This window comes from Schistocerca serialis, chromosome 4 (assembly GCF_023864345.2).
Source record: "Schistocerca serialis cubense isolate TAMUIC-IGC-003099 chromosome 4, iqSchSeri2.2, whole genome shotgun sequence".
Taxonomy (NCBI): domain Eukaryota; kingdom Metazoa; phylum Arthropoda; class Insecta; order Orthoptera; family Acrididae; genus Schistocerca; species Schistocerca serialis.
Genome location: NC_064641.1, coordinates 394761356 through 394789279, shown reverse-complemented (window position 1 = coordinate 394789279; position 27924 = coordinate 394761356). Strand labels below are relative to the sequence as shown.

At 41.0% G+C, this 27924-nt stretch overlaps 1 protein-coding gene across 4 annotated transcripts in view; it reads right to left on the bottom strand.

Moving 5' to 3' along the window:
- The window catches only part of LOC126474914 (UV-stimulated scaffold protein A-like), a 129779-nt gene that overhangs the window by 18746 nt on the left and 83109 nt on the right, over positions 1 to 27924 (bottom strand). For all 4 annotated transcript variants that reach the window (XM_050102413.1, XM_050102410.1, XM_050102412.1 and 1 more), the window contains 2 exons: positions 19063 to 19255; positions 11022 to 11168 (listed from right to left, as the gene is read on the bottom strand). In XM_050102413.1, coding sequence (XP_049958370.1) covers positions 11022 to 11168; positions 19063 to 19255 — 340 coding nt within the window. The remainder of the gene's footprint in view (positions 1 to 11021; positions 11169 to 19062; positions 19256 to 27924) is intronic.

Below are 27924 nucleotides of genomic sequence, written 5' to 3'. Positions count from 1 at the left end.
TCCAACTTTTACTCCATTGGGCAAGGACACCCATACTGGGGCAAGGGGGAGTTGCACCATTTCCGAGTTATTTGGCATTGAAGTTAACCAATCAGGTCACTGCATGCACAAATTTAAGCACTTGTACGTGCTAAAGCGCAGTAATGCAGAAACATCTGTGGGTCCATAAGCTACCATTTGTTGAAATTCTCATTACCAGTTAAAATATGCCTTTCTCCATAAGTGATAAATTTAAGTTAGGTGAGCATACACTACATTCCTTTGGTTTGAGGAAACCAAAAGAAAACATTTGGCAACACTGTCTCTTGACAAGTGCTTGAACTTGTGCATACGAAGACCAGACTGACCGGCTTAAATGCTAAATAACACAGAAACGCAATGGCGCAATGTATCAAATTTTTTCTTAACAATTATTTCTCAGCATTAACCCCCCCCCCTCTCCCCTCCCCTCCCCCAGCAACACCTGTACAAGATTTGCAAACTGTTTCTGACCACCATGTATAATTAATAGATCGTTGCAGTTGTGTGTGACAGATACCTTGAAGTAGGATCTAGTTGTACTGGCATTCTTTACATTTCAAAGATCAAATAAGGATAACAATAAATATTGTATTACACCAAAGATTCCGATTTAAGGGAATACTTTGACAATAACGAAGTTGGTTCAATTAGCAGAACTGTTTTGTTGAAACCTATAGGGTTACTTGACAAAAGCAAGGGGGAACTACATACTTACTTGACATAAATGGAACTTGTAACTTTTAAAAAGGAAAGTGTAACAGCTGAGTATTTTAAGTGGCCGGATAATTAATTACTGAAATAAATAAATACAAACAAAGATTATGTTCAAATATATAAATGGAGAAGATAATTTCTCTAATGTAATATTTGATGTTTGAATTAAGATTACTTAAGAAATAGGAACATGCTCCCTTATTTATATAGGACAGCATATGTGAGGGTGCCAAATTTTTGCATAATTAAATTCAAGATTTTCACTTCAGGTGCAAAATTTAGTGTAGTCTTGCCATCATATCTAAATGAGCAACCATTTAGTTTATTTATGGGAGGTTAAAGGGAATGTTTAAAATAGTGCACAGATCTACATTTTTTAATATTATATTATATGTTGATACAAATATTTGTTTGCGCTGAACTTTTATGTGTTTGAAGCACTCCTCCGGCAATGTGCGGAATTGCAAGTTCACCAGCGGATGCCTTCAATCACAACAAGTACATTATGGAGCTCTAAACACCACACCCATGTTGAAGGAGTCCCTTTTGAGCATACAACAACAAAAATTACACGGAAGGGTGTATATAAATGAAAAACACAAAGCTGTAGCATTTAGTTTGTTTCAGTTCAATCCTGACATCCACACAAAGCACATTTCTCTATGATTTTGTAATAAACAGATGAAATACATAATCCAGTGGAACTCATTTATAATATAAAGAAGAATCATGAATATTATTTTCTTTTATGAATTTGTCACCCATGAACCCTTTCATGTGCTGACCCAAAAGTTAACTATGAATCTGTATCAAACTGAAATTAAGACTACAAGATGAAAATAACTATGAAGAATGATGAAAGGAATTTAATACGTTACTGTATCACGAATTTACTATATTTTCATCACCACAAAGTCTCTTGACTGTGAATGGTGGATGTCACTGAACACTGTTTTCCCTTTTAAGAATGTGAAGTTTTTATTCACAGTCCTCTCCCCCAAGCCCATTTACATCACTAGCAACTGGTATGTTGGTAATAGTGTGCTTCCAGGTGTTCTGATGAGTTGTTTCCATTTTGTGTACAATATTTCACTGACCATCCCAGCTTTATTCTCCAGGTGCTGCTTGTTTTGATGTTATGTGCACTCGCTACCTGGACTCAAACTAGTCCAGGCATCAAGTACACATATCAGCAAAATTCACAGCACCTTAATAAGACTGCTGGTTCAGCCATCAAAATATTGTGCATAAAATGGAAACAACCAGGTGTAACACCTGGAAGCACACCATTAATCAATCACTCCATGAAAATCTGAGAGATGACATTTTGTTATTAGAAGGTATGAGGAAGAGTGAAATCATCCACAAGTAAGGAACAATATACTGGCATTCTTACCATGGACATAATGGTAAGATAAAAATGTTGACTTGGTGGAAAGGGGTTCCCTGACTTTGTATCTTACACACCAAGTAAGGAAGTGCCATATAATAATGTTGGACTTCCCAAAAATGCACTGATGCAGTTTTTCAAAAATACTATGCCTTGAAGTATTATTATAGTCCTTATGAAGATGGAAAAACACACCTACCTGTAATAATTTGTGTAGGAAAGTGTGGTGTATAGCTGCTTCCACCGGAGACAGGTTATCAATGATAGAACCCAAACCAAAAAACCACTTAGAAGGTGCCTATACTTGAGAATGCCGACAAGATAATGATTCAATGTCCACTCCAATATCTTTCTTGTGTAGCTAGTGGCTAACACTATGGTCCTTCTCCTGTAACGTCTACAGTAATTTTGTCTCCCAAATGGTAGTGATCAGGGCAGGACAAATTTTTTACTGGCCCTATGTGGTGCTGCGAACAGTGCCAAATCCAATTCCCTTGTTATGCTTATCCATTACGGATATTTTAGAACCGTGACTGTATATTAATGTAAATAAGTTATACACAACTGCAACCAGTCACTTTAAAGCATTATTATTGAAAAAAGTGACTGGTTGCAGTTGTGTATAACTTATTTACAATTCCCTTGTTGTCCAAAAAAAAAGTTTCAATTCCTCTCCTCATAGATAGCTTGGCAGTGACAGAAGGATGAATCCAGGTTGGTGATAGCTTTCATCCCAGAGAAACATTCAACCATCATACGCACTATGTCTCTCTGAAGATAACTACTTCTTATTGGGCCTTTAATTGGTCACCTTCCTCTCTACTAGAAATCCTTTAGATGGTCTCCCATGCTATAGTGGAATTGTTGGTACAATTTACACAGCGTTCACAAGTTAATGCCAGAAATATATTTCACTCTCTTTAACAATGTCGTGATATTTTGATTTCCCTACCAAAACAATTACAAAGGGTCTCTGCAGCTGGTTAGCATTGGAAAAATCGTATAGCTGCAAAAATTGCAGAGCTGCACATGTCACTCATAGCAGAGCTCACTCCATCATGGAAAGGACACACTTCTTAAATGGTGAGAAGAATCTGGTGTTGATAAGTCAATGGTTTGGTAGAGCACATTTGGTGATCACCCGTTTCAGATGCTTTCTTTTGAGGATTGCTCAACATTCTGGGTGTAATTAAATCCATAAGTGCAAATCATTGGCTATTCCCACAAAACAGTGTGTCCATGCTGACATGATAGATTAGTAGCAGAAAATGATTGGTGAATGTGAAGTTATTTTACATGTAACACCCTGCCTTAATGTACTTCACACATAAAACAAACCGAGTCTTTGTGAGGTGGGCAGAATTCTACATCATTTGCCTCTTTAAAAGATTCCATTTGATTATCAACCACGTTAAAGTTGGTTCATAAATAAAAATTGACAAAGAAATGTTTTCACGAGTGAGCTAGGTACATGGTACGACTGCACCTGTCTGTGATAGGGAAAACTACTCACTGAGGTGCAAAGATGTGTGCATGTACAACACCCACTTAAGGGATTAAAGAAGTTGAAGGTTTTCTAAAATTTAAAGATAATGGAGTAACTACTGAAAGGGTTTTGCTCTTACAGAAATTTGGCTCCTTACAGTCTTAATGAAAGGGTTTCTACAGTATAAGTCTTTCCGCAGATTTAGTAGTACCAGATATTCTTTCTAATCACTTTCTGATCGCAAAATGGTGGACCTTCATCAAAACTACCCTCCTTACACTGCATACCAATCAACTGGTTTTAGCACTGTAGTGCCTGTTACAACTGACTAGTTTTTACTGAAAATTTGATGGCATGATCCTATGCAGATGCCTCCTCCTCAGCAACTTCTCGAACAGTTAAACGACGATTTCTGCGAATCACAGCATGAACGCTATCCTCATGGCCCCATCATCTGCTGATATGGAAGGACGTCCAGACATGGAATCATCAGAGACCGATATTCTACCCTGTTGAAAACATTTAAACCACTCATAGAACAGCATGCGACTCATACGTTCCTTCCCATATGCTTGGGCAAGCATTTGAAATCACTCTCTCTCTCTCTCTCTCTCTCTCTCTCTCACACACACACACACACACACACACACACACACACACACACACACACACACATTCTTCTTCAAGCTCCCTCATTGCACTAATCTGACGAGCAGGTTGTACACGTGCTTACTTCAGGAGCTGTGGTTCGCTTGCTAATTGTCTGAGCGATATGAGGCATATGGCAGTTCGTTGTCTCAACATGCAGCTAGGTGCACTCAGTAACCACAACACGTGCTCTCTCTGCTGGATGGTGCACTATTTCAAAAGTTCGGTTTATTTTTGAACACCCCTCTTAGGGCGGAAACCTATTGAATTTTAGAAGCATTATGTTTTCAAGAAGTATAAACAGACACAATAGTTCATTAATTACAGGTGAGAGCTTCAGTATAAAAAAGTCCCATTTTCTGGTAAAATAATATTTTGTAATGCATAAAAGCAACAGTTTAAGAAGTGTAATTATTTATAACATAATGATACTGTCAAAGTAATTGCTGCACCAAGTAACAAGTATAATGATCGACAGTGGTATGTGTTAATTGATATGGTTTGTTGGTTGTTTGTTTGTTTGGTTGTTGGTGTTAAAGGGATCAAACTTTGAGGTCATCAGTCCCTTCATTCTACATGTATTGAACCAGAAGTAACGCTTAAAAGAAGGGTACAAAAGGCAAATCCTGGGAAGCCCAATTGTAAGCAAGATACAATAAGAGAGAGCTAAAATTAAGGAATTGGGAAGGGAGTTACAAGGATAAGGTGGTCAAGCTGCTTGCCCAGAATGCAACTGGAGGTCCCCAGAGCATGGTATGTGGTGGGAGGCGCACTCTTTGCACCCCACCAGTACTACTCACTAGCCGGTGCCCCCAAGAAAATGAGCAACACAGACAAGATGACAAAAGTTTAAGAAAGATGAAAAATTAAAAATGGTAAATATAAAAGAACAACGAGAATAAAAGAGCGGAAAGGGCCTGACCACTGAACAAGGGCTGCCATGGTGACCTTGGCCACAGCAGGCAAGGGCTGCCTCTCGAAACACTAAGGCAGTCCATGAGGCTAAAGTGCCCCACCTCACAGAGATGAATAGAAACCACCTTTGTAGGTGAAACGTAAAATCACATAAACCACTTTGGCATCGTCCACTAGCACCAGAGGTAGTGTGTCAGGAAGTTTAATATATCGCCACAATGCAGAAAAATTTGTGCAGTCTACTAGGATGTGGGCCACCATCAGGTGGGTACTACATTGGCAGTAAGGTGAGTCCTCAGGTCAGAGAATGTGGCCATGGGTCAGCCAAGTGTGGCCAATGCATGGCTGACAAAAGACAGTGGATCCCTGTGGGAAGCATGAAGGGAGGACTGCCACATGGTCGTGGTCTGCTTTACTGCCCTCAGTTTGTTTGGGGAGTCTCAGTTTGCTTGGGGAGTCTCAGTTTGTTTGGGGAGTCCAGGACGAATAATTCCAAGTTCCAGACATCCAATAACTGATGGCGTCGAGTTGACCGAAGATCCAGTTCTTGAACCCCCATTTCCAAACTCAGCATCCTGGTAGGAAACCATGCCAAGCAGTCAACATGTTCATTCCCTGAGATCCCAACATGTCCAGGAGTCCAAACAAAAGACAACTGGCCATCCAGCTTGATGGAGGTTAGAGAGAAGATCCTGGATAGTCGTGACTAATGGGTGACATTGTAGCAGTGGTCTATAGCCTGAAGGCTGCTCAGGGAGTCGCTGCAGATTAGAAGCACCATGCCAGTGCAAGAAAGAGCTTGGCTAGGGGCTCGTTTGATGGCCACCAATTCAGCAGTGAAGACACTGCATCCTCTTGGCAAGGAGAGTAGTTCACTACACCTTGCATGTGTGTACGCAAAACCAGTTCATCCACTGGCCATCAAGCTGTAAGTGTATACCAATTCCGAACCTGGACATACATCGAGGACAGGCAGGAACAGGTGGAAAAAAACACCTACCTGACAAGAGGAGACAGTGGGGGAAATGGAGTTCAGAGCAGAGCAATTGAGACCTCAGTTCTAGGTCTCTGTTGTGGGAAGTGGACCTCCCTACTATGGAGAAGGACATGGTAGTTTGAATGCTTAGAGGAGATGCGAACAAGTATAGCATAACTGAGTAGCTGTTGTTGGCATCTGATCCAAAGTGGAGGAACCCCAGCCTGCATAAGTAAGCTGTTCACAGGGCTAGTTCTAAAGGCTCCTGTTGCTAGTTGGACCACACATTGATTTATTGGCTCTAGAGACTGCAATGGTGAGGGTGATGCCAACCATATGGCAGACTCCCATGATGACGACAGGACATGGATCAGAGCTTTGTAAAGCTGCAGAAGGGTAATGCAGTCTGCATTCCAGCTGAGGCAGTGAAGTGTATTATGGTGTAGACAGCACCTTTGCTTAAGCTGACGAAGATGGGGAAGCCAAGTCAGCCAGGCATCAAGGACCAGCCCCAAAAAGTGGTAAGTCTCCACCACATTGAGTAACTGGTTATTGAGATGAAGTTCTGGTTGTGGATGAACAGTACGACAGTGACAGAAGTGCACAACATGAGTCTCAGTAGCGGAAAACTGAAAGCTGTGCATGATTGCACATTTTGAATGGCAAGCTGCAGTAAGCATTCAGCAACGTCCACACTAGAGAAGAAACAGTAAAAGCAAAAATCGTTGACAGACCAGGAGGGTAATACTGAAAACCCCGCAGCTGCTGCTCGACCATTGATGACCACTAAAAAGAAGGGGGCACTTAATATAGAGTGCTGGGGAACAAAATTTCTTTGGATATTGGGAGGGTGGGGGGATACTGTGGGAAGCGTTAACTTGAACATGGAAAGTATGGTGCAACAAGAAGTTCTGGACAAAAATCTGAAGTGGGTCCCAGAAACATCACTCACGTAAGGCAGCAAGGATGTTATGTCATCAAGTGATGTCATAAGCGTGCATGTCGATGAAGAGGGCAAGAAGGTATTAACGTCAGTCAAAAGTTGTGTGGATGGCAAACTTCAGACAAACCATATTATCAGCAGTGGAAAGGCGTTGGTGAAAACCGCACTGTTACTGATCCAGAAGACCCCGAGACTCAAGGAGCCAACACAACCTCCAGGTCATTATGCATTTGAGCAACTTACAGAGAACATTGGTGAGACTAACTGGGCAATAGCTGTCCATCTCTGGGGGAAGCTTCCCAGTTTCACTACTGGGACGATGATGCTCTCCCATCATTGAGATGGGAGCTCACCTTTACTCTGCCATTGAGAGGGGAGCTCACTTTCGCTCTCACTCCATATGCAGTTAAAGATGGTAAGGAGATGACACTGACTATCCACTAAAAGTGATTGAGCATTTGGTTGTGGATGCGGTCTTGTCCTGGGGCTGTATCAGGGCAAAGGCAAGGGCACTGAATAATTTCCACTCACTGAATGGACCATTATAGGCTCTAGTGGCCTGTAGTGAAAGATAAAGTGCAGTTGCTCAATCTGCTGTTTAAGGACATGAAAGACAGGTTGATAGTTCTCAGACACAAAGGCTTGAACATAATGCAAAGGAAGATGTTCGCGAAGGAGGCGTACATGGTCCAATGGCTGAACCATACCATTCCCAGCATTCTTGCTTACTTCATTTTATTAAGTATTGGATCTGGGCATAGAGCCGTTTAAAGGCAATCAGGTGCTCGAATGATGGATACTGCTTATGTCATTGGAGAGACTGCCTACGGTCTCGAATGGCCTCAGCGATTTCCAGATTCCACCAAGAGACAATGACGCTCTCCACAGTTGATGCAGATAGGGAGAGGAGCACTAGGAACATTCGCGTGTAACATTCGTCCTCAATTCCTACAGACTGGGCTGGTGTTGCAACATGAAGACAACATGTGCCAGAATTTAATACATTTTGTAGTACTGCTTGGGGGGGGAATGGGGGACACACAGTTTCATGCTGCACCAGTATACCATCATCTTGACCTTTCCAGGCAACAAATCACCCCCATATGCCCAGATGAAGACTAAAGTACGAGGGTTATTCCAAAAGTAAGGTCCGGTTATAAAAAAAAAATCAAAACTAAAATGTTTTTTTCAAAACAATTGTTTTATTTACATTCCTTACATCTTTATCTATTTTTCTACATAACTTCCATACTTATTTAAACATTTGTCACATCGTTCAACAAGCTTTTGAATGCCCATGTTATAGAAATCGGCCGCCTGTGACGATAACCAGTCCTTAACTGCTTCTTTCACTTCATCATCTGTGTCGAAGCGCTTGCCGCCGAGAAACTCCTTTAAGTAACGGAACAGGTGGAAATCACTTGGCGCCAGGTCCGGACTGTAAGGAGGATGGTCCATCTGTTCCCATCCAAATTTCTTGATCAGAGCTTGCGTTTCATTTGCAGTGTGGGGTCTGGCATTGTCATGCAACAACAAGATTCCAGACGACAAAAGACCACGTCGCTTATTCTGGATTGCACGTCAAAGTTTAGTCAGGGTAGCGCAGTAGGCGGCTTTATTAATCGTTGTTCCTCTCTCCATAAAGTCGACTAACAATACTCCACGTCTATCCCAGAACACAGTCGCCATAACCTTACGTGTTGAGATTGTCTGCTTTGCCTTGACCTTGACTGGCGATGACGTGTGACGCCATTGCATTGACTGACGTTTAGACTCTGGAGTGATGTGAGAAACCCATGTCTCATCCCCTGTGACAACATTGTCTAAAAGACTGTCACCTTCCTTATGATATCGCTCCAAAAAATCAAGAGCAAAAGCCATTCTTTTCCATTCGTTGGGGCTCAGTAAGCAGCCTGGGAACCCAACGGGCACACAATTTGTGAAACTTCAAATGTTCAGACACAATTCTGTACAAAGTTGTTCTACTCACATTCGGAAAATGCATGTCTACGTCTGTAATAGTGAACCGGCGATCTTCACGAATTTTTTTGTCAACCGCATTGACCAAATCGTCTGAAATCACTGATGGTCGGCCACACCGTGGTTCATCGTGCACATTATCCCGTCCTTCATTAAAAGCTCGCACCCACTTGCGCACTTTACTGTCGCTCATTATGTTAGGACCGTACACTTCAGTAATCTGCCGATGGATTTCCGCCGCTGAATTGTTTCTTGCAGACAAAAACCGTATCACTGCCCTTACTTCACAATCGGCGGGCTGATCAATTGTCTTAAACATTGTAAAGTGACACTGTGAACTACACTCAGCAACAGTAACAAAGCAAATGGCGGCGTTTGACGCGCAAGGCTTGCCGGGAGTCGGCGCGCATGCGTGTTTTGTCATTGGCGCCAAATTTCAATAGTTACGGCGAATCGGACCTTACTTTTGGAATAACCCTTGTAGCAACATTATTGTCCTCTGGCCCCCAATGGACAAAATGGACGACGTGTACAGCCCTTTGCTCCAAGTTGGTGTGTAACTCAACATCGGACTGCAGGAGGAGGTCACGATGGAAAATTATGCCTTGAACCATATTTAGACTATTATGGGGAGAGACAGTCATCAGAATGTAGCCCAGTTTGACACAAGCAAGCAACACCAATGACTGGGCAGGGGATGCTGTTTCAATCAAAATTGACGGCATAGCCTGTGAAGGAAACATTTTGGGGTTCCATACCTCTGTGTTGAATGAGTTCTTTGCTTCTGAAGAGACTGCTGGGGCCATGTGACGACCTGTGGGAGAAAAGCTTGATCTACAAGTCATCTGCCAAGGTGCCATCCATACCAAACAGGAGCTATCCCCATGTGTGTCACCCAGCCTCAGCAATGGGTACCTGGCCAGTAATCTGTTTCTCAGAGTCTCCAAGCCCCAGTCATGACAGGCACATACTCCTTGGCATACACTGGGAGGTATCAGCTCAAGCACCAACAGTGCGATCCCTGTGGGGTCAGGTGACTACTATCATGCAGATACTTGACGAACCTCCCACAATGGGATGGCTATCGTGTTGGGTTTTGGGTGTACTAGCTTACTGGAAAGGAAAGGTGCTAAGGTGGAAAGGCACAAAGGTGGGACTCCATATTGGGCGACCTTCCCTGCACAATCTGCACTTCTGGAAAATTTGGAAAAGTGGTGGCATGTCAACCCAACAATGGGGACCATGTATTTATCAAGGGGGAGGCATAGAAAGTGCTGGGAGTGAAATGGAACACAAGGGTCCTAAATTGTGTACGAGGTCCAAGTGGGGTCTACACCAGAAAGACCATCTGATTGAAAGGCAGAGGGGGAAAGGGATAGTACATGTACAGGGTTGCAACACAGAAAGAGAAATAGTGCTGCAAAGGCCTGTGCCTCTTAGTAGCCCAGCACATTCACACAATAAGAGTTGTGAGCCTTCTAGGGTGGCTCATTGACATACATTGCACTGAAACGTTTCAGATATGAATCATAGCTCCTAAACAACACAAAATATTGTTTAAAATTTGTCTTCTGAAGTTTTTGTAGTTATTCCCAATGGAAGCAGCTTTAAAATATACAGAATTCCCAGAAATAAGAGTCTACAGATCCTTTAAATACCTTGATTGGTTTATGAGAGGGGTTGAACACAAGCCAATTGTTGCCCAAAAATCCACAGCTGACAACTGCACACATTACAATTCAATGCTTTTAACAAAGAAAACTCTGACAAATTGTGTGTGTTGCAATATAAGTACTTCTTGCACAAAGAATTGAAATGATTGTCAAAACAGGTTTCTCTGCTATAGTTGAATTTATCTACATTATTCTAATATGATTCCTCCTCTGCCTCCTCTTAAAACATTGCCTCACTGGTAACTTTTATTTGATGCACTGTGCTACCAGTTTACCTTAATGTCTTCAAGAAGCTGCGGGTCTTGCCAATCAGGAACATTCTTATTGGTGTCATCAGTATTAGCTTCTGATTTTTCATCAGGCTGACCATCTGTGCGCTGACCCTTTTCATCCCGAGGCACTATTGGTCCGTGGAATGGACACTGAAATGAACGACATTGTTGGGTTAATCAATTATTGGAATAACTGAAATTAACAACTTCAGCAATAGTGTGTATTAGTACACAGAAATGAATAAAGTTAAATGATCAATAAATTTAAAAATGAATGGATGTAAGTAAATGGTAAAAAATGCTAAGAGCTCACCGTATTGATTAGCAAATGTCATTTTATAAATAAAACGGAAAAAAATAAGAATGTATGGACCAAAGTACCACAGATTGGTACCACCTTCAACTGCTGTCATTCATTCAACAGCAACAAATTCTCTACAAATCGCACTTCAGTAGAACAGCCACAGTGAAATTTTTTGGCTTTTGATGGCATAAAGTTATGCGAAATTTAGTCATCGGTGCTAACACAGTACGATACACATAAATGAATCGTGATCTTATTCAGGGGATTTTGAATGTTGACATAGTTTAACTGACCCAACTACTGCCAGTCAAATTGTTGTTTGCAGTATTTCTATAGGTAAACATTTCAGTCCTTTTTTTTTCGTTTTGATTGAGAAAACTCAGAGGACAGGCTTAAAAATAAAGTTAAGTATATGATCATTATACAGAATAGAGTTTGGTGAGAAAAAATGTGTTGTTCTTGAAGACAGCATTCGCCTGCACACACCACAATCAACACTCCATACTACAGCAAAATAAGGCTGGAAATTTTTAACAGTTTGAATATCATACAAAACTACTTTCCTTTCTTGTCCACTCAATAGGACAGAAGGTCTCATGTTTTGCAGAAACGAAGAAATTTGCAAAACTTTTTACAGCATATTTGATTAGTAAAGAGATGATCCAAGTGTGGACATTAACACTTTAAAATGGCTACTGGGAGACTGTGTAACAGATAATAGCTGATAAAATAATTTTATAGTTGGCAAAATAATTTTCTTTTGTCAAATATGTGTCACAGATCTTTACATTAAAACTTTAACCATTTAAATTCTCTTTATGAAAGTATTCTCCTCACTTGAATAAAGTGTTCTACACAGCCCAATTCAGTTGAGGACATTCAGCAGTTTAAAATAAGTCACAGAACAGACATATCAAAGAAATTTTATTTATAAGGAAGTTTAATACGCTACATGTATAGAGTATTTGTTACTCTTGACCAATTAGAAAACAATAGTTTCATATATCTGCAATAAATGACAATCCTCATTCAAAACTAAAATAACTGATGTTTTTGAAATAGCTGTCTTTTTAACATGTGAGGGAGGAGGGGAACTAGAACTCACGAGGTAAATGTGGAGGTTCTCTTTATTCTATTATACTACAAGAATGGAAATTCAATGCTGGCAATAGTGTATAAACATATGGACCACCAAGAACTCATGCACACATGAATTGTGGGTGGCACATTTAAATATCGGATAACCTTCTGTTCGTCTGGTTTTAGTACAAAGGCACATGCAATATTCTTTTCCAAGGCAACACTGCCTGTTGATGTGCTGCTGTCTTAATAAATGGATGTTGGGAGTAGAAACAAGTCAGACAATAGGGAGGGAAAGTGACGTTCTTTTCGAGGAACACCACTGAGTAAATCTAGAGAACCGGCATTTGAAGTTGACTGCACAGCGGTTCTACTGCCACAAATGCACACTTAATGTAAGGACTGTGAAGCTAATATAAAAGAAATTAGGGCTCATACAAAGGTATATAGACAGTCTTTTTCCTCCCACTCTTAGTGTGGAACAGGAAAGGAAACGATTAGTAGTGACACAAGGTACACGTCACCATGCATCCAAGTGGCATGTAGATATAGCTATAACTACATGGATGCAAGAAGTAGGTAGGGAGGCAAGAGGAAGAAGAGAACATTGAGTTCAGTGGCAGTGGGGAAGCGTTCAGTGGCAGTGGGGAAGCATGGATTAATTTTGGTACCAATAACAAAACTGAAGTGTGCATGGGAGTGAAAGGGAAGGGGGGGGGGGGGGGGGGTGAGGGACAGAGAGAGTAAAATATTGGGGCAGGAGAGGATCAGGATTGACAGAGTGTAAGGGTAACAGTCAGATTGTGGTGACTGAACACAGGGACCAGCAGAGGTTCATGCTAGGGACATGCAATAACATTTTTCAACCATACTGTTCATACATGCTGCATCTGGAGGAGGTGGTGGGATAAGAACCAAATGGCATAGGTGTTGAACCAGCTGTTAAAATCTTCCAAGTGCAGTGCGTTTAGCAACTGCATAGCAACAGTATGGTGATGGCCTTCGATGTAGATAGACAGCTGCTTAATTGTCACAGATACGTCAACACCTATACATACATTCTGCAAACCACCATGAAGCACATGGCAGAGGCTACATCACATTGTACCAGTTATAAAACAACGGAAACTCAAGGTAGGAATATCTACAATGTAGGAAAAGATAGATTGCTACTTTCTGTAAAGATAACACGCTAAGTTGCAGACAGGCACAATTAAAAGACACTAACACATCAGCTTTCGGCCACAGCCTTAATTGGAAACAGATAAACACACCGTTCGTTCACCAAGCAAGCACACCTCATGCACATGACTGCGGTCATTTGTGTGTGAGATGTGCTTGTTTGTGTGAATGAATGGTGTGTTATTTTCTTTTCTTGATGAAGGCTGTGGCCGAAAGCTTATGTGTAAGTATCTTTTAATTGTGCCTGTCTGCAACTTAGTGTGTTATTTTTGTGGTAATTAGCAACCTATAATTTCCTACACTGCTGTACCCGTTATAAAGTTTTGTTGAAATCCATTTATGTATGGAGCATGGGAAGAAAGTTTAAAATGCCTGTGTGCAGGCTGTGATTAATCTGATCTTGACCTCACAATTGTAGGGGGATGTGTATATTCCTAGACTCCTCATTTATAGCCAGTTCTTGAATCTTTGTAAGCAGGTTTTCTTGCAATAGTTTATGTCTGTCTTCAAGTGGCAACCAGTTCTTTCAACATCTCTATAACACTCTCCCACAGATCACACACACCTGTGACCATTCATGCTGCCCTTCTCTGTATACAATAAATATCCCCTGTTAGTCCTATTTAGTAGGGATCCTACACACTTGAGCAATATTCTAGGATGAATCACAAGAGTGATTTGTAGTAAGCAATCTCCTTTGTAGACTAATTGCGTTTACCCAGTGTTCTGTCAATAAACTGAAGTTTACCACATGCCTTACCCATGAGGGAGCCTATATGATCATTTCCATTTCAGGCCCCACGAAGTGTTACACCCTGCTATTTGTATTAGTTAACCGATTCCAACTGCGACTCACTGATACTGTAGTCATAAGATACCATATTGTTTTCATTCTGTGAAGTGCACAATTTAACATTTCTGAACATTTAAAGCAAGTTGCCAATCTTTGCATTGCTTTGAAATCTTATCGAGATCTGACTGAATATTTGTGCAGCTTCTTTTAGATTGTACTTCACTGTACTGCACTTCGCTGCAAAAAGTCTGCAGTTACTATCAATACTGCCCACAAAGTCATTAACATACAACAGGAATAGTAGGGGACTACTTCACATCCCTGGGGTACACCTGAAGTCATGTCTACATTTGTCAATGACTCTCCATCAGAGACAACTAGCTGCATCCTTCCTATGAAAAAAGTTCACAATCCCATCCCAAATTTCGTTTGATACCCCATACAACTGTACTTTTCATAATAAATGCAGATATGGTACTGAGTCATATGTTTTTCAGAAATTGAGAAATACTGCATCTACTTGACTGCCTTGATCCACTGTTTTCGGTATGTCATGTAAGGAAAATCCAAGTTGGGTTTCTCATGATCTATGTTTTTGAAATCCGTGCTGGTTGGCATGGATGATGGAATGTCTGAATGGATGATGGAATGCTACACTGCTGGAGAGGAACAGAAGGCATAATCTTGAATAGGTCGTCCCTCATATCAGTGGGCAATGAGATTGAGACAATATAACTGGCAAAGAGCATGGTCAAACAATGGAAAGTCCTAGATGGAATGTAACAATATTATGAAACGGATAGTTGCTACTCACCATATAGTAGAGGTGCTCAGTCGCAGATAGGCACAACAAAAAGACTGTCAGAAAGTGAGTTTTCGGCCAACAACAAGGCCTGTGTCGAAAGTAGACAAAATACACACACACACACACACACACACACACACACACACACACACACACACGTGACAAAAGTCTCTGGCAGCTGAAGCCAGACTGTGAGCAGCAGCGCTTGATGGGAAAGGCAACTGGATGGGGGTAAGGAGGAGCCTGGGGTGGGGAGGGCAAAGGATAGCAGGTTAGGAGTTGGGGATGGTAAAATGCTGCTAGTGGGAGCTTGCAGGGATGAGGCGGAGAGTAGGGTGCTAGATGTATTGGGGAGGTTAGATGGAGGGAGGGGGAGAGAGGGAGGGTAGCAGAAAATGAGAGAAGTAAGAAGACTGGTTGCGTCAGTGGAATGGAGGGCTGTGTAGTGCTGGACTGGGAACAGGGAAGGGGCTAGATGGGTAAAGACAAAGACTAACGAAAGTTGAGGCCAGGATGGTTATGGGAGCATAGGCTGTATTTCAGGGAGAGTTCCCACCCGCACAGTTCAGGAAAGCTGGTGTTGGTGGGAAGGATCCAGACAGCACAGGCTGTGAAGTCTCACTGAAACGAAAAACATTGTCCTGAGTGGAGTGCCCAGCAATAGGGTCGTCCAGTTGTTTCTTGGCCACTGTCTCTCAGTGGCCATTCATGCGGACAGACAGCTTGTTGGTTCTCATGCCCACGTAGAATGTAGAACAGTGGTTGCAGCTTAGCTTGTAGACCACATGACTGGTTTCACAGGCAGCCCTGCCTTTGACGGGATAGGTAATGTTTGTGAAAGGGCATGGTTGAGGATATCGACACATGGGCGAAAAAGCATGTTAAAGACAGTACTGATCAGCAGTCTGTCAGCAAAAGAAGTTTTATTTGGGTGATGGTAAGAAATGATGTGGAAGATCTGTTTATGGACAAGTGGCCACAAATTTGTCTGCGAAAGCTCTGATGAAGTCATTAGTATATTGGATTAACTCCTGTTTACTACTGCAGAAGTGGCTTCCAAAGTAGCATCAGTTGATGGGGAAACACTGTTTGATGACAAAAAGGTGATAGCTATAAAAATGGAGGTATTACTGGTATAAGTGTCTTTGACACAGAAAAAGAGGTGGCACCGATTTGCATACTGACACAAAGAAAAGATTGCTAACCGTTTAAATTTTTGTACAAAAAAATCCTCCTTCAGAAATAGAACACACACACACACACACACACAGCTACTGTTCACAGTGACTAGAGACAGAAGTGCACACAGTTCCATTTTCATCACTAAACTTCCTAAGTACCTAGGAGATGTCACTTGTTCTAAGAGCTTTCCTCCCAATGCTAAATACTATTCACTTTGGTGTATCATGCATTTTTCTTCGTTCCACATTCTTTTCTCACTTTTACAACCTTTAAAACATACACTGTAATTATTCCTCTGATTCTGGCACACTTGCTTCATCACCTGCACACTTACTCATTTTTATCATTTCATCTCCTGCTTTTCTTAACACTTCAAAATTAATTTCTAAGAATACTGATTGAAAAGTATTTGTAATAAACGTTTCCTTATCTAATTCCACTTAAAATACTTTTCTCACCTGGTTCTTCCTTGTCAATCTTGGCACCAGTTTTTGTCTTTTATCAGTCTTTTAGCCTTTCATTTTACATCTCTCAAGGTTTTCCGGAGGATACATGAATACTTCTTCACAACTAACAAGCTAGTTTTACATATTCTTGATAATTCATAGCACCCTTTATGCTGCGAGTCTCGAACATCAAATAGTTCCCTCCCACTTCCTGAATCCAAACTAGACCTCAATCAATGTAGTTCAGTTTGTGAAGCTTGGTAAGCACAAAAACAATGAGTGTATGTGGGGGTTCTCAGACTGTGAAGGGAGATGAATTAAGCACATTAGCCTTTGCCAACTATCTTGCAGAAAATAATTACACAGTAGGCAATATAGAAAACAATCTACAGATCTTATACCTCACAGTTAAGGGTGGCACAATGAATGTTGTAGAGAAGATTGAAATACATATACATAAGAACACTTTTCCCAATCTCATTTTGAATCAACAAACAGAATCATCCACCACCTCCACATCTAATATCTGCGAGGTCCTCTCTTTGTTTAAACCAGCATAACATTCATATAGTTTGAAATAGCTGTAGTACTTTAAAACTGGTTTTATAAAAATATTATTCACCCATCTTGTATAAACACAGTTTAAATTATTTATATCTTCATTGTTAAATTAAAACTTAAATTATATTCATAGTCAGGTGTACTCAAACATAACTATTTATAATGTAAAGTGCAGCTATAGGTTCAATATTCAAACCTAGCTTTAGCACTATAATAGAAAACTTATCTTATTGTGCCTATGTACTGTAGACAGTACTTGGTATTGTTTATATATAACCTTTGCATATGTAATTCTAACCATTCAGTACATTGCTAGAAAAACATATTTTACTGTACTCATACACTACCGCACCACAAGTAACCTAACATCTTTATCACTGTTAACGCCTTTGAAAATACTGTTTATGTTATGTGAAGCTGGATCATGGTCTGTAAATGTTTAGAGTGTGTGTTGCCATTAAACAGAGAATGGTGTCATATAAAGTGTATTCCAGTGAACTGAACAGCATTCACATAGTACACGTCCACAAGCATGTTGATTTTGTAATTCATAACAAAAACACAGTGATTTCATCAATCAGAATCACACACCACATAGGTTTTTGCAACATTTCACACTACAATAATTCTAAGAGCCCTTACATAAATGTTTTGATAGATATCAAAAGATCTAAATCTGTAGTAAATTTTACTAAACAGTGAATAAAAACTATCCTATCACAGCAAACCAATAACAAATGCAAAATGAGGCCCCAGTAAGAAAACAACAAAGCCTGTAACAACCATCTGAAGATGGATTTGTAAGAAATCAAACTGGTCATGGTCTGATTCAAATCAATCTTTTTAAACCATACTTGTGGCTGGTTGCTGTTCCAATTATAAACCTTGCAAGCATTACAGCCATGGTTCTCAAAATGTCAATTTTCAACAAAATAATGTTTCATAATGGAATCTTGAAATCAATGGGACGAGATTTGAGGAAGGAAGGGGGAGCTCAAATGGAACTGTGAAATTTCTGGTAAGAGCCAGTAGGTGCTCAGGGACGGGAAAGGGTGGTTGAGGGGTGGGGAGATATCACATATGAATATGGACTGGAACTGTGTAATACATGGATCAATCTGTGTTTTGGATTGACTATTGTCAGTAGAGTGAGTGGTGCAGAAATATTTTCACTGAAGGAAACAAAGGAAAGAAGAGTCTGAACAAACACACCACGATTAAACTAGGTTTTTGGGACTAAAGGCAAGTCTTTTTTTAGAGGATTGAAACTTTTGAAGTGGTCAGCTTTTTAGAGGATAGATTAATGACAGTACTTGGGGTCTGAAGAAGGTGTTTTGGAGTTGGGCACTGATGGGAGTGACAAGAGGTTTCTAGGTATGTGGAAGATAGATTATGTCATCAAAGGGGGGGGGGGGGGTCTTGAACATAGACGAAATTGGCAAAGAAGGGGGGTGGGGTGGGGGGTGGAGGGGGAGGTCGGATGACGAGAAATGACTGATTCTATTGAGGATGGTGGTATCCTGTGGCAGGAATCAAAGACAGAGCAGTTTTGCATTCTACTGCATATTACCATATTGTAATATCACATTAAATTCTTGAAAATCCCAAAGGAAAAATTCAGATTTAGAGATAATGGATTTAACAAAGCTGTGTCAAAGTGGGGTTAATTATAATTTATTGATGAAATTAACCTTGTATCTATCTCTTCTTGGACAGAGCTTTCCAGTGGGAAGGGGTGCTCTGCAAGCCCATTTCACAGGTTCATACTTTCCTGTGAACTCTATTACACGTGTACGTAAGGTGGCAGCACCTTCTGGCACTGGTATCTCTTCGAGTTCATCAGTTGAAGTTGCTGACCAAAATCTTGCTCCATCTGGTTTCACACTAAACAAAAAGGTTTCTAATTAGTTCATACTCACTAACACACACAGAACATATTAATTTGTTTATTTATTTATTTTTATTTTCTTCAATATATCTTTTTAGTGGATTATTTGTACACATGATATTAATTTATAATTACAATAATTATTAAGTGAACTATATGACAAACACAATCAAAGTGAATAATTATATAGAGTGATATAACAATTACATAATGAACAAAATTTGGCAAATCAGGCTTACTTGTGAGGCTCCACAAATACAGAGATAATGTCTCTGAAGTGCATGCAGGGAAAATTATCTATGGGGAAGGGCTGTTCTGTTTTGGAGTGACAGGGAACATCATCTGTGTAAACTAGGCAGTCACAGTACACACAATGGTGTATGTGCTAGTAATGACACTGCATCAGGCAAAAGAGCTGACACCACCGTATCTGTTTCTTTCCACAATATGAATGGGTTTATAATGTGTTCTAGGGGAATGCCATGTGAACAGATAGTAAGAATCATTCTCTATGCTCAATCCAGTCCCAGAGTCATCCATAGTGCGCAAGGCAATGCATTCAACAAGCCACACAGTGGCTTCATGTAAGAGGAATGTATCTTGCTGGTTGCTGGGCATCAACAACTACTCCTCAAAGCTAATAATGGAGCATACACTAATTACAAAACCGTCCACCCCAATAAAAGATGATGACTGGAAAAGGAGAACAGTTCAAATTTAAAGTCGCACTGATGTCATTAAAGACAAAATGAGATCAAGAATGAAGGGAGACGGAAGTAGTCATGACCTCCTTTTAAAACCATTGTAGTATTTGCCTGAAGTGACTACAGAAACTATGGAAAATTTAACTCCTGGCATTTTGATGGGTATTTTACTAAACTATCCTATTTGAAGCAAACAAATAACAAATGCAAAATGAGGCCCCAGTAAGAAAGCAGCACATCTACGTCTATCTATCTATATCCGAATCCCACTCCAGCTACTGCCGGGTCTGGGTGCTGACGAGTCCTCTCCATTTGGCTTGGTCCTCCAACCACTTTTCATCCTCCACTTGCTGCCAGGTCACACCTCTCCTTTCTACAGATATTCTCACTCCCATTTTCCACTGTGTTCTTGGGCGCCCTCTAGGTCTTTTCCCATCCATCTTTAGTTCTTCCATAACTTTGGGGAGTCTCTGCCCATGTATCCTCTTAACACATCAAAGTACACCACTTAATTTGTGAGTTGATACAGCATCTTGTAAGTGACTTATTCTGAATTTCCTCTGTGCTCTTTAAACTCCTAAATTTCATGCACGTTTGTGTATTTATCAGGCACAGTTCTTTTATTTCAATAACCATCTATGATGTTTCCACCATCTTTACTGCTGTGTTCAGATGCAAGCTGATTTGGCAACCCTTCATTCACAGCTCCATACGGTACTGGTTTTGGTCAACCTGCTTGCAGCTGTTGCCAATCAGCATCACTATGAGGGATGCCACATGTGGTGATCCAAAGGATGTCCAGCACATCCCACATGTCCCCCGATCGGTCCACTATTGCGGCCATACTGGGTACTGCTTGCACTGAGGCTGACCCCTCACCCATAATCGAGTGGGATGTCGTCCAACGACATGTCAGGCAGTGAAAGACTTCCCGGAGAGCTGATCAGAGGGCCTCCCTGGTTTGTCTGACGAAATGGTTTTAGGTGGTGTCTGTGTCTGATCAACATCCTGCACCAGATGCAGTCGCTTGCCCCACTTAAGCAGAAGCCTTTCGGTCTGCAAGATCTAGGCAGTCACAAAGGGTGGGATTACCGATAGTTGGAAGCTCCAACATTTGGCATCTAATGGGGCTTCTTAAGTATGTATACCAGGAGGAGACATTCTAGGTGTGGAATGTATGTGTCTGAGAACTATAAAGAGGACAGGGTGCAGGTAACTTCAGTTGGGGGGCTGATGTTAGTACTAATGACGTGTGTGGCTTTGAATCAGAAGAGATTTGCTTTGAATCAGAAGAGATTCTCTTTGGTTTCTTGCAGCTAACAGAAGAGGTACAGACTGTCAGTCTTGCTTGTGAGATGAAGGTGGAGCTCACTATCTACAGCACTGTCAACAGGACTGACTGTGGAGCTTTGATATAGACCCAAGTGGTGGGTCTGAATCAGAGGCTCGGACGGTTCTGTGACCATATATGCTTCAGATTCCTTGAGTCGTGCCAGGGTTCCACCACAGATAGGAAGGTGCTAAATGGGTAGTGGGGGCTGTGGGGAGGATCTCAAGAAACTACAGCAAGGACACAGTCTAAAAGGATGCAGGATGAGAGTAGATCTAGCAACAATCAGTACTGCAGTTGTAAGTTGTTGCAGCTATGATGGGAAAGAACCAGAGCCCCACATGCTAACAGAAGCAACTGAGGCTCAAATTGTTATAGGTATGCAAAGATGGCTAAGGCCTGAGATAATATCAGCTGAAATTTTTTCAAAGAACCCATCAGTGTTCAGAAAGGATAGATTAACTACAGCTGTTAGTGAAATGTTTATTGCTGAAGTAGTTCATCTTGTAGTGAAATTGAAGTAGATAGTTCCCCAGTTGAGACAACAAAGTTGCTTAACAGTTACAAAAAAAATTAGTCTCATTTCAAATAGATCCACCACTCATACAATAGACACTATGCGATCAAAAGTATCCAGACACCCCAAAAACATAAGTTTTTCATATTGGGTGCATTGTGCTGTCACCTACTGCCAGGTACTCCATATCAGCAACTCAGTAGTCATTAGACATAGTGAGAGAGGAGAATTGGGCCCTCCGCGGAACTTCTGGACTTCGAATATGGTCAGGTGATTGGGTGTCACTTGTGTCATTTGTCTGTATGCGAGATTTCCACACTCCAGCACATCCCTAGGTCCACTGTTTCCGATGTGATAGTGAAGTGGAAATGTGAAGGGACATATACAGCACAAAAGTGTACAGGCCGACCTCATTTGTTGACTGACAGAGACCACCGACAGTTGAAGAGGGTCGTAATGTGTAATAGGCAGACATCCATCCAGACCATCACACAGGATTTCCAAACTGCATCAGGATCCACTGCAAGTACTATGACAGTTAGGCACGAGGTGAGAAAACTTGGATTTCATGGTCGAGTGGCTATTCATAAGCCACACATCACGCCTGTAAATGCCAAACGACACCTTGCTTGGTGTAAGGAGTGTAAACATTGGATGATTGAACAATGGAAAAACGTTACGTGGAGTGACAAATCACAGTACACAATGTGGAGATCCAATGGCAGGGTGTGGGTATGGCGAATGCCCAGTGAACGTCATCTGCCAGCATGTGTAGTGTCAACAGTAAAATTCAGAGGTGGTGGTGGTGTTACGGTGTGGTCGTGTTTGTAAGGAAGCTTGCACCCCCTTGTTGTTTTGCATGGCACTACCACAGCACAGGCCTACACTGATATTTTAAGTACCTTCTTGCTTCCCACTGTTGAAGAGCAATTCGGGGGTGGGGACTGCATCTTTCAACATGATGGAGCACCTGTTCATAAAGCATGGCCTGTGGCGGAGTTGATGCACGAAATAGGGCTGGCCTGCACAGAGTCCTGACCTGAATCCTATAGAATACCTTTGGGAAGTCTCGGAACGCCGACTTTGTGCCAGGCCTCACCGACCGACATCGACACCACTCCTCAGTGCAGCACTCTGTGAAGAATGGGCTGCCATTCCCCAAGAAACCTTCCAGCACCTGCTTGAACGTATGCCTGTGAGAGCGGAAGCTGTCATCAAGGCTAAGGGTGGGCCAACGCCATACTGAATTCCAGCTTTACCGATGGAGGGCGCCACAAACTTGCAAGTCATTTTCAGCCCGTGTCCGGATACTTTTGATCACATAGTGTACTTTGTGGTAGCTTCAATCTATCCTCCATATGTTGGCAAAAATACATGTTTAAAGTCAATGGTAGACAAAAAACGTCTGAAATTGTACAAAATGGGTTTTGCAAGAATCATTTTGAACAATTAGTTCAGGAGCCCATCTGAAGCATAAATGGCTGCAAAAACATACTTGATCTCTTTACAACAAATAATCTTGAGCAAATAGGTAGCACCATTACTGTATGGATTAGTGACCACAAGGTCACTGTAACGAGACTGAATATCATAACATGCAAACACACCAACAATAAATGGGAAATATATCTGTTTACAAAAAGCAGATAAAAATTCTGCTTGATGCCTTCCTAAGAGATGATCTCCATTCTTTCTTAACTAACAATACAGCATGGACCACATGTGTCTGAATTCAAAGGAATAGTGCTGACAGTAACAGAATTACTTATAACAAATAAATTAATAAGAGATGGTACTGATCCCCCATGGTACACGAAACAGATCGTTACACTGTTGCAGAAGCAATGGAAAAAGCATGCCAAATTTAAAAGAATGGAAAATCCTAAAGAGTGGCCAAGTTTTACAGAAGACAAAATTTAGCATGGATTTCAGTGTGAGATGCTTTTAATAGTTTCCACAATGAAACTGTCTCAAAATATGGCAGAAGAGCCACAGAGATTCCCATCATGTATAAAGTACACCAGGGGCAAGACACAACCCAGGAGTACATATCCTTGGTGTAAAAAATAGCTCAAGTCAGTTAATAAAGGCAATTATACCAGTACAGATTGTATATCAATTAGATTTATTTCAGAGTATCTGATATAATTCACAACCAGTCACTGTCAAAGGTCCATACCTAAAGACTCTAAAGTTGCACAGGTCACATCAATAGTCAAGAAACAAAACAGGAGTAGTCCACTGAATTACAGACCCTTAGCATTAATGTTGATTTGCAGTAGGATTTAGGAACACACAATGTCTCTAGAATGAAATTTTCACTCTACAGTCGAGTGTGCACTGATATGAAACTTCCTGGCAGATTAAAACTGTGTCCCGGACAGAGAGTCGAACTCGGGACCTTGGCCTTTCGCGGGCAAGTGCTCTACCAACTGAGCTACCCAAGCATGACTCATGCCCCAACCTCACAGCTTTAATTCCGCCAGTACTTCGTCTCTTACCTTCCAAACTTCACAGAAGCTCTCCTGCGAACTCTCCCGAGTTCGACTCTTGGTCCGGCACACAGTTTTAATCTGCCAGGAAGTTTCAACACACAATGTGTTCGAACATTATGAATTACCTCAAAGGTAATGATTTATTGACATAATAAACATGGATTTATAAAATATTATTCTTCTGAAACACAAGGAGCTCTTCTTTCTCATGAATGTGTGCTTCAACACAGGATGTCAAACTGATTTCATATTTTTAGATTTCCAGAAAGCTTTTGACACCATTCATCACAAGTGAATTCCAATCAAACTGCGTGCTTACAAAGTAATATCTCAGATATGAGACTGGATTCATCATTTCCTGTCAAAAAGGTCACAGTTCACAGTAAGCAACAGAAAGTCATCAAGTAAAACAGACGTAATATCTGGTGTTCCCCAAGGAAGTGTTATAGGTCATCTGCTGTCCCTGATTTATATAATTGGTTTAGGAGATGACCTGAGCAGCCCTCCTCGGTTGTTTGCAGGTGATACTGTCATTTACCATCTTCTAAAGTCATCATGTGAGAGCCAGCCATGATAAAACTCTTCTATCTGGTGTGCAAGATGTATGAAACAGGTTATATACCCTCAGACTTCACAAAGAATATAGCAACTTCAAATACAAAGGAAGCAGGTACTGACGTCATGGTTGCAAAATACACGAATTCTTTACAGAAGAATGGTAAAGCTGGTAGAAGCCAACCTCAGGGAAGATCACTTTGGACTCCGGAGAAATGTAAAAATACGCGAGGCAATACTGACCCTACAACTTTTCTTAGAAGATAGATAAAGGGAAGGAAACCTATGTTTATAGCAGTTTTAGACTTAGAGAAAGCTCAGTTATAAGAATTGAGGGGCACGAAAGGGAAGCAATGGTTGAGGAGGGAGTGAGACAGGATTGTAGCCTACACCAACATTATTCAATCTTTGCACTGAATAAGCAGAAAAGGAAATCTAAGAAAAATTTGGAGTAGGAATTAAAGTTCAGGGAAAAGAAATAAAAACTTTGAGGTTTGCTAATGACATTATAATCCTGTCAGAGACAGGAAAGGACTTGGATGAGAAGCTGAACAGAATAGACAGTGTCTGAAAGGAGATTATAAGAAGAACATCGGCAAAAGCAAATCAGATACTGGATGTAGTCAAATTAAATCAGGTGATGCTCAGGGAATTAGATTAGGAAATGAGACACTTCAAACAGTAGATAAGTTTTGCTATTTTTTGACAGCAATAACCGATGATGGCCGAAGTAGAAAGGCTATAAAATGCAGACTGGCAGTGGCAAGAAAAGCATTTCTGGAAAGAGAAATTTATTAACCACGAATATAGATTGCAGTGTTAGGAAGTCTCTCCTGAAAGTATTTGTATGGAGTGTAACCAAGTACGGAAGTGAAACATGGGTGATAAAAAGTTTCAATAAAAAGCTAATAGAAGCTTTTGAAAAGTGGTGTTACAGAAGAACGCTGAAGATTAGATGGGTCAATCATGTAACTAATGAGGAGATTATGAGCAGAATGTGGAGAAAAGAAATTTGTGGCACAAACTGACTAGAAGAAGGGATTGGTTGACAAGACACATTCTGAGACGTTAAGGGATCACCAGTTTAGTACTGGAGGGAACTGTGGGGGGTAAAAATCATAGAGGAATACCAAGAGATGTAGATTGCAGTAGTTATTCACAAAAGAAGGCTTGCATAGATAGAATACCATGAAGAGCTGCATCAAACCAGTCTAAACAAAGTCACCAAATGATCAAAATCAATTGCAAAATGATTTAGACAGCAAATCTATATGGCATGAAAAAGTTGCAACTGACTCTAAACACAATAAATCATACACATCTAGAAACTGTGAATTTAACAAAGTATTTAGAGATTAAAATCAAGAATACCTTAAACTGGAATGATACACAGATAATGTTGTGGGGAAAGCATAACGAAGACTGGGATTTATTGGCAGAATGCTTAGAAAAAGCAACACGTCTACTAAAGAGATTGCCTACACTACACCTTTCTGTCCTTGTCTGGAGTACTGCTGTGCAGTGTGAGATCCACATGAGATAGAAAAAGTTCAAAGAAGGGCAGCTCATTTTGTATTATCCTAAGATAGGGGAGAGAGTTCCACGGATACAACACGAGAATTGGGGTGGCAATCGTTAAAACAGCAATATCTCATCATCAAATTTCAGCAACTAACTTTCTCCTCTGAATGAGAAAATATCTTCTTGGCGCTGACCTACATATGAAGAAATTATCATAATAAGTTACCTGGAAAAAAATTAGTCATCCCTTGAGGAATCAATATAGGCATCATTTAATACCATGTAATTCTGCCCCTGGGCTTGTCCACCACCTTGATTTGTTTAGGCAATGAGTGCACAAGGTTATGCAGTTACATCACATCACATCAAAGTTAGACCACTCCTTGAGGACTTCATTGTGCACTTCCACCAAATTGCGGGGATACTGCTGCCAGAGTTTTACCTGCTGTTCCGACATTTCCCACCAATTATCTACGGGGTTGTAGTCAGGTGATTTTTGCAGGCCAATTCAGATGTAATAGGGTGGGGGAGTGTTAAGAAAACCATTCACACTTTCATGCAGCCCAATGGATTTTGTTGCTGTCATCTTTATGTGCCCATGTGAGCAATGGCCTCTCCCGAAGTGACCGACTCCAAATGTTCATTGCATGCAGTTCCCATTGCAATGTTCTCTCACTAACAGTTTGGGATGATCTTTACTCACTGCCAGCAGCAGTTCCCTCCAGGTTTGGAAGTGATTTTGATTCAAAAGCTGTGAAATGCATCTCCAATTGATCTCAGTCAGCATCTTTTTCCGACTAGAATTCTGACGTCATGTTTTGTAGTCACATGTGTTACACTACTGCTTGTAGACACACTGAACAGTCCACAGAAAAACACCACAAAATCCAGCAACTTCACACACCATATGGCCACCGGTGTGGCCAACACGATTGCACTTTTTGGTCACTCTGTCACATCCTTTCAGTCAGCCATGTTTATGTGCAACATCCACATGAAAAATGAATGTCCACTTGAAACATACATGTTCCACTGGTCACTACCGTAAGTGACTCGATCGCTGCACCATCTGTAAAGGCTTGATGATTCTTCTGTGGGTGCACAATCGGGTGACTACTTCTACTTTTTTCCCAGTGAACTTAAAGTAAGACAAATCAGCGCTAGCATGGAAAATTTAGCTGTTCATTTTTCCTGAATGCTGTTTATGAGAGTGGAATGGTAGAGAAATAGCTTGAAGGTGCTCTGATGAGCCCTCTGCCAGGTTTTTAATTGTGAATTACAGAGTTAATCATTTAGATGCAGATGTAATCTGATTAATGGTGTACAAATTCTAGTGGGAGTGCCTCTTGACTTTTTCCCTGTCAACGGAAATGAAATATTTCTACGCCGTTACTGGCCGGACAACCCCGTCTGGGATTATTTGGTCACCTAAGGCAAGTATTTCTATTTGATGCCAATTGAGCGACCCAAGTTTCAATGAGAATGATGAAATGATTAGGATAACACAAACACCCAATCCCTGAGCTACGAAATTATCCGACCC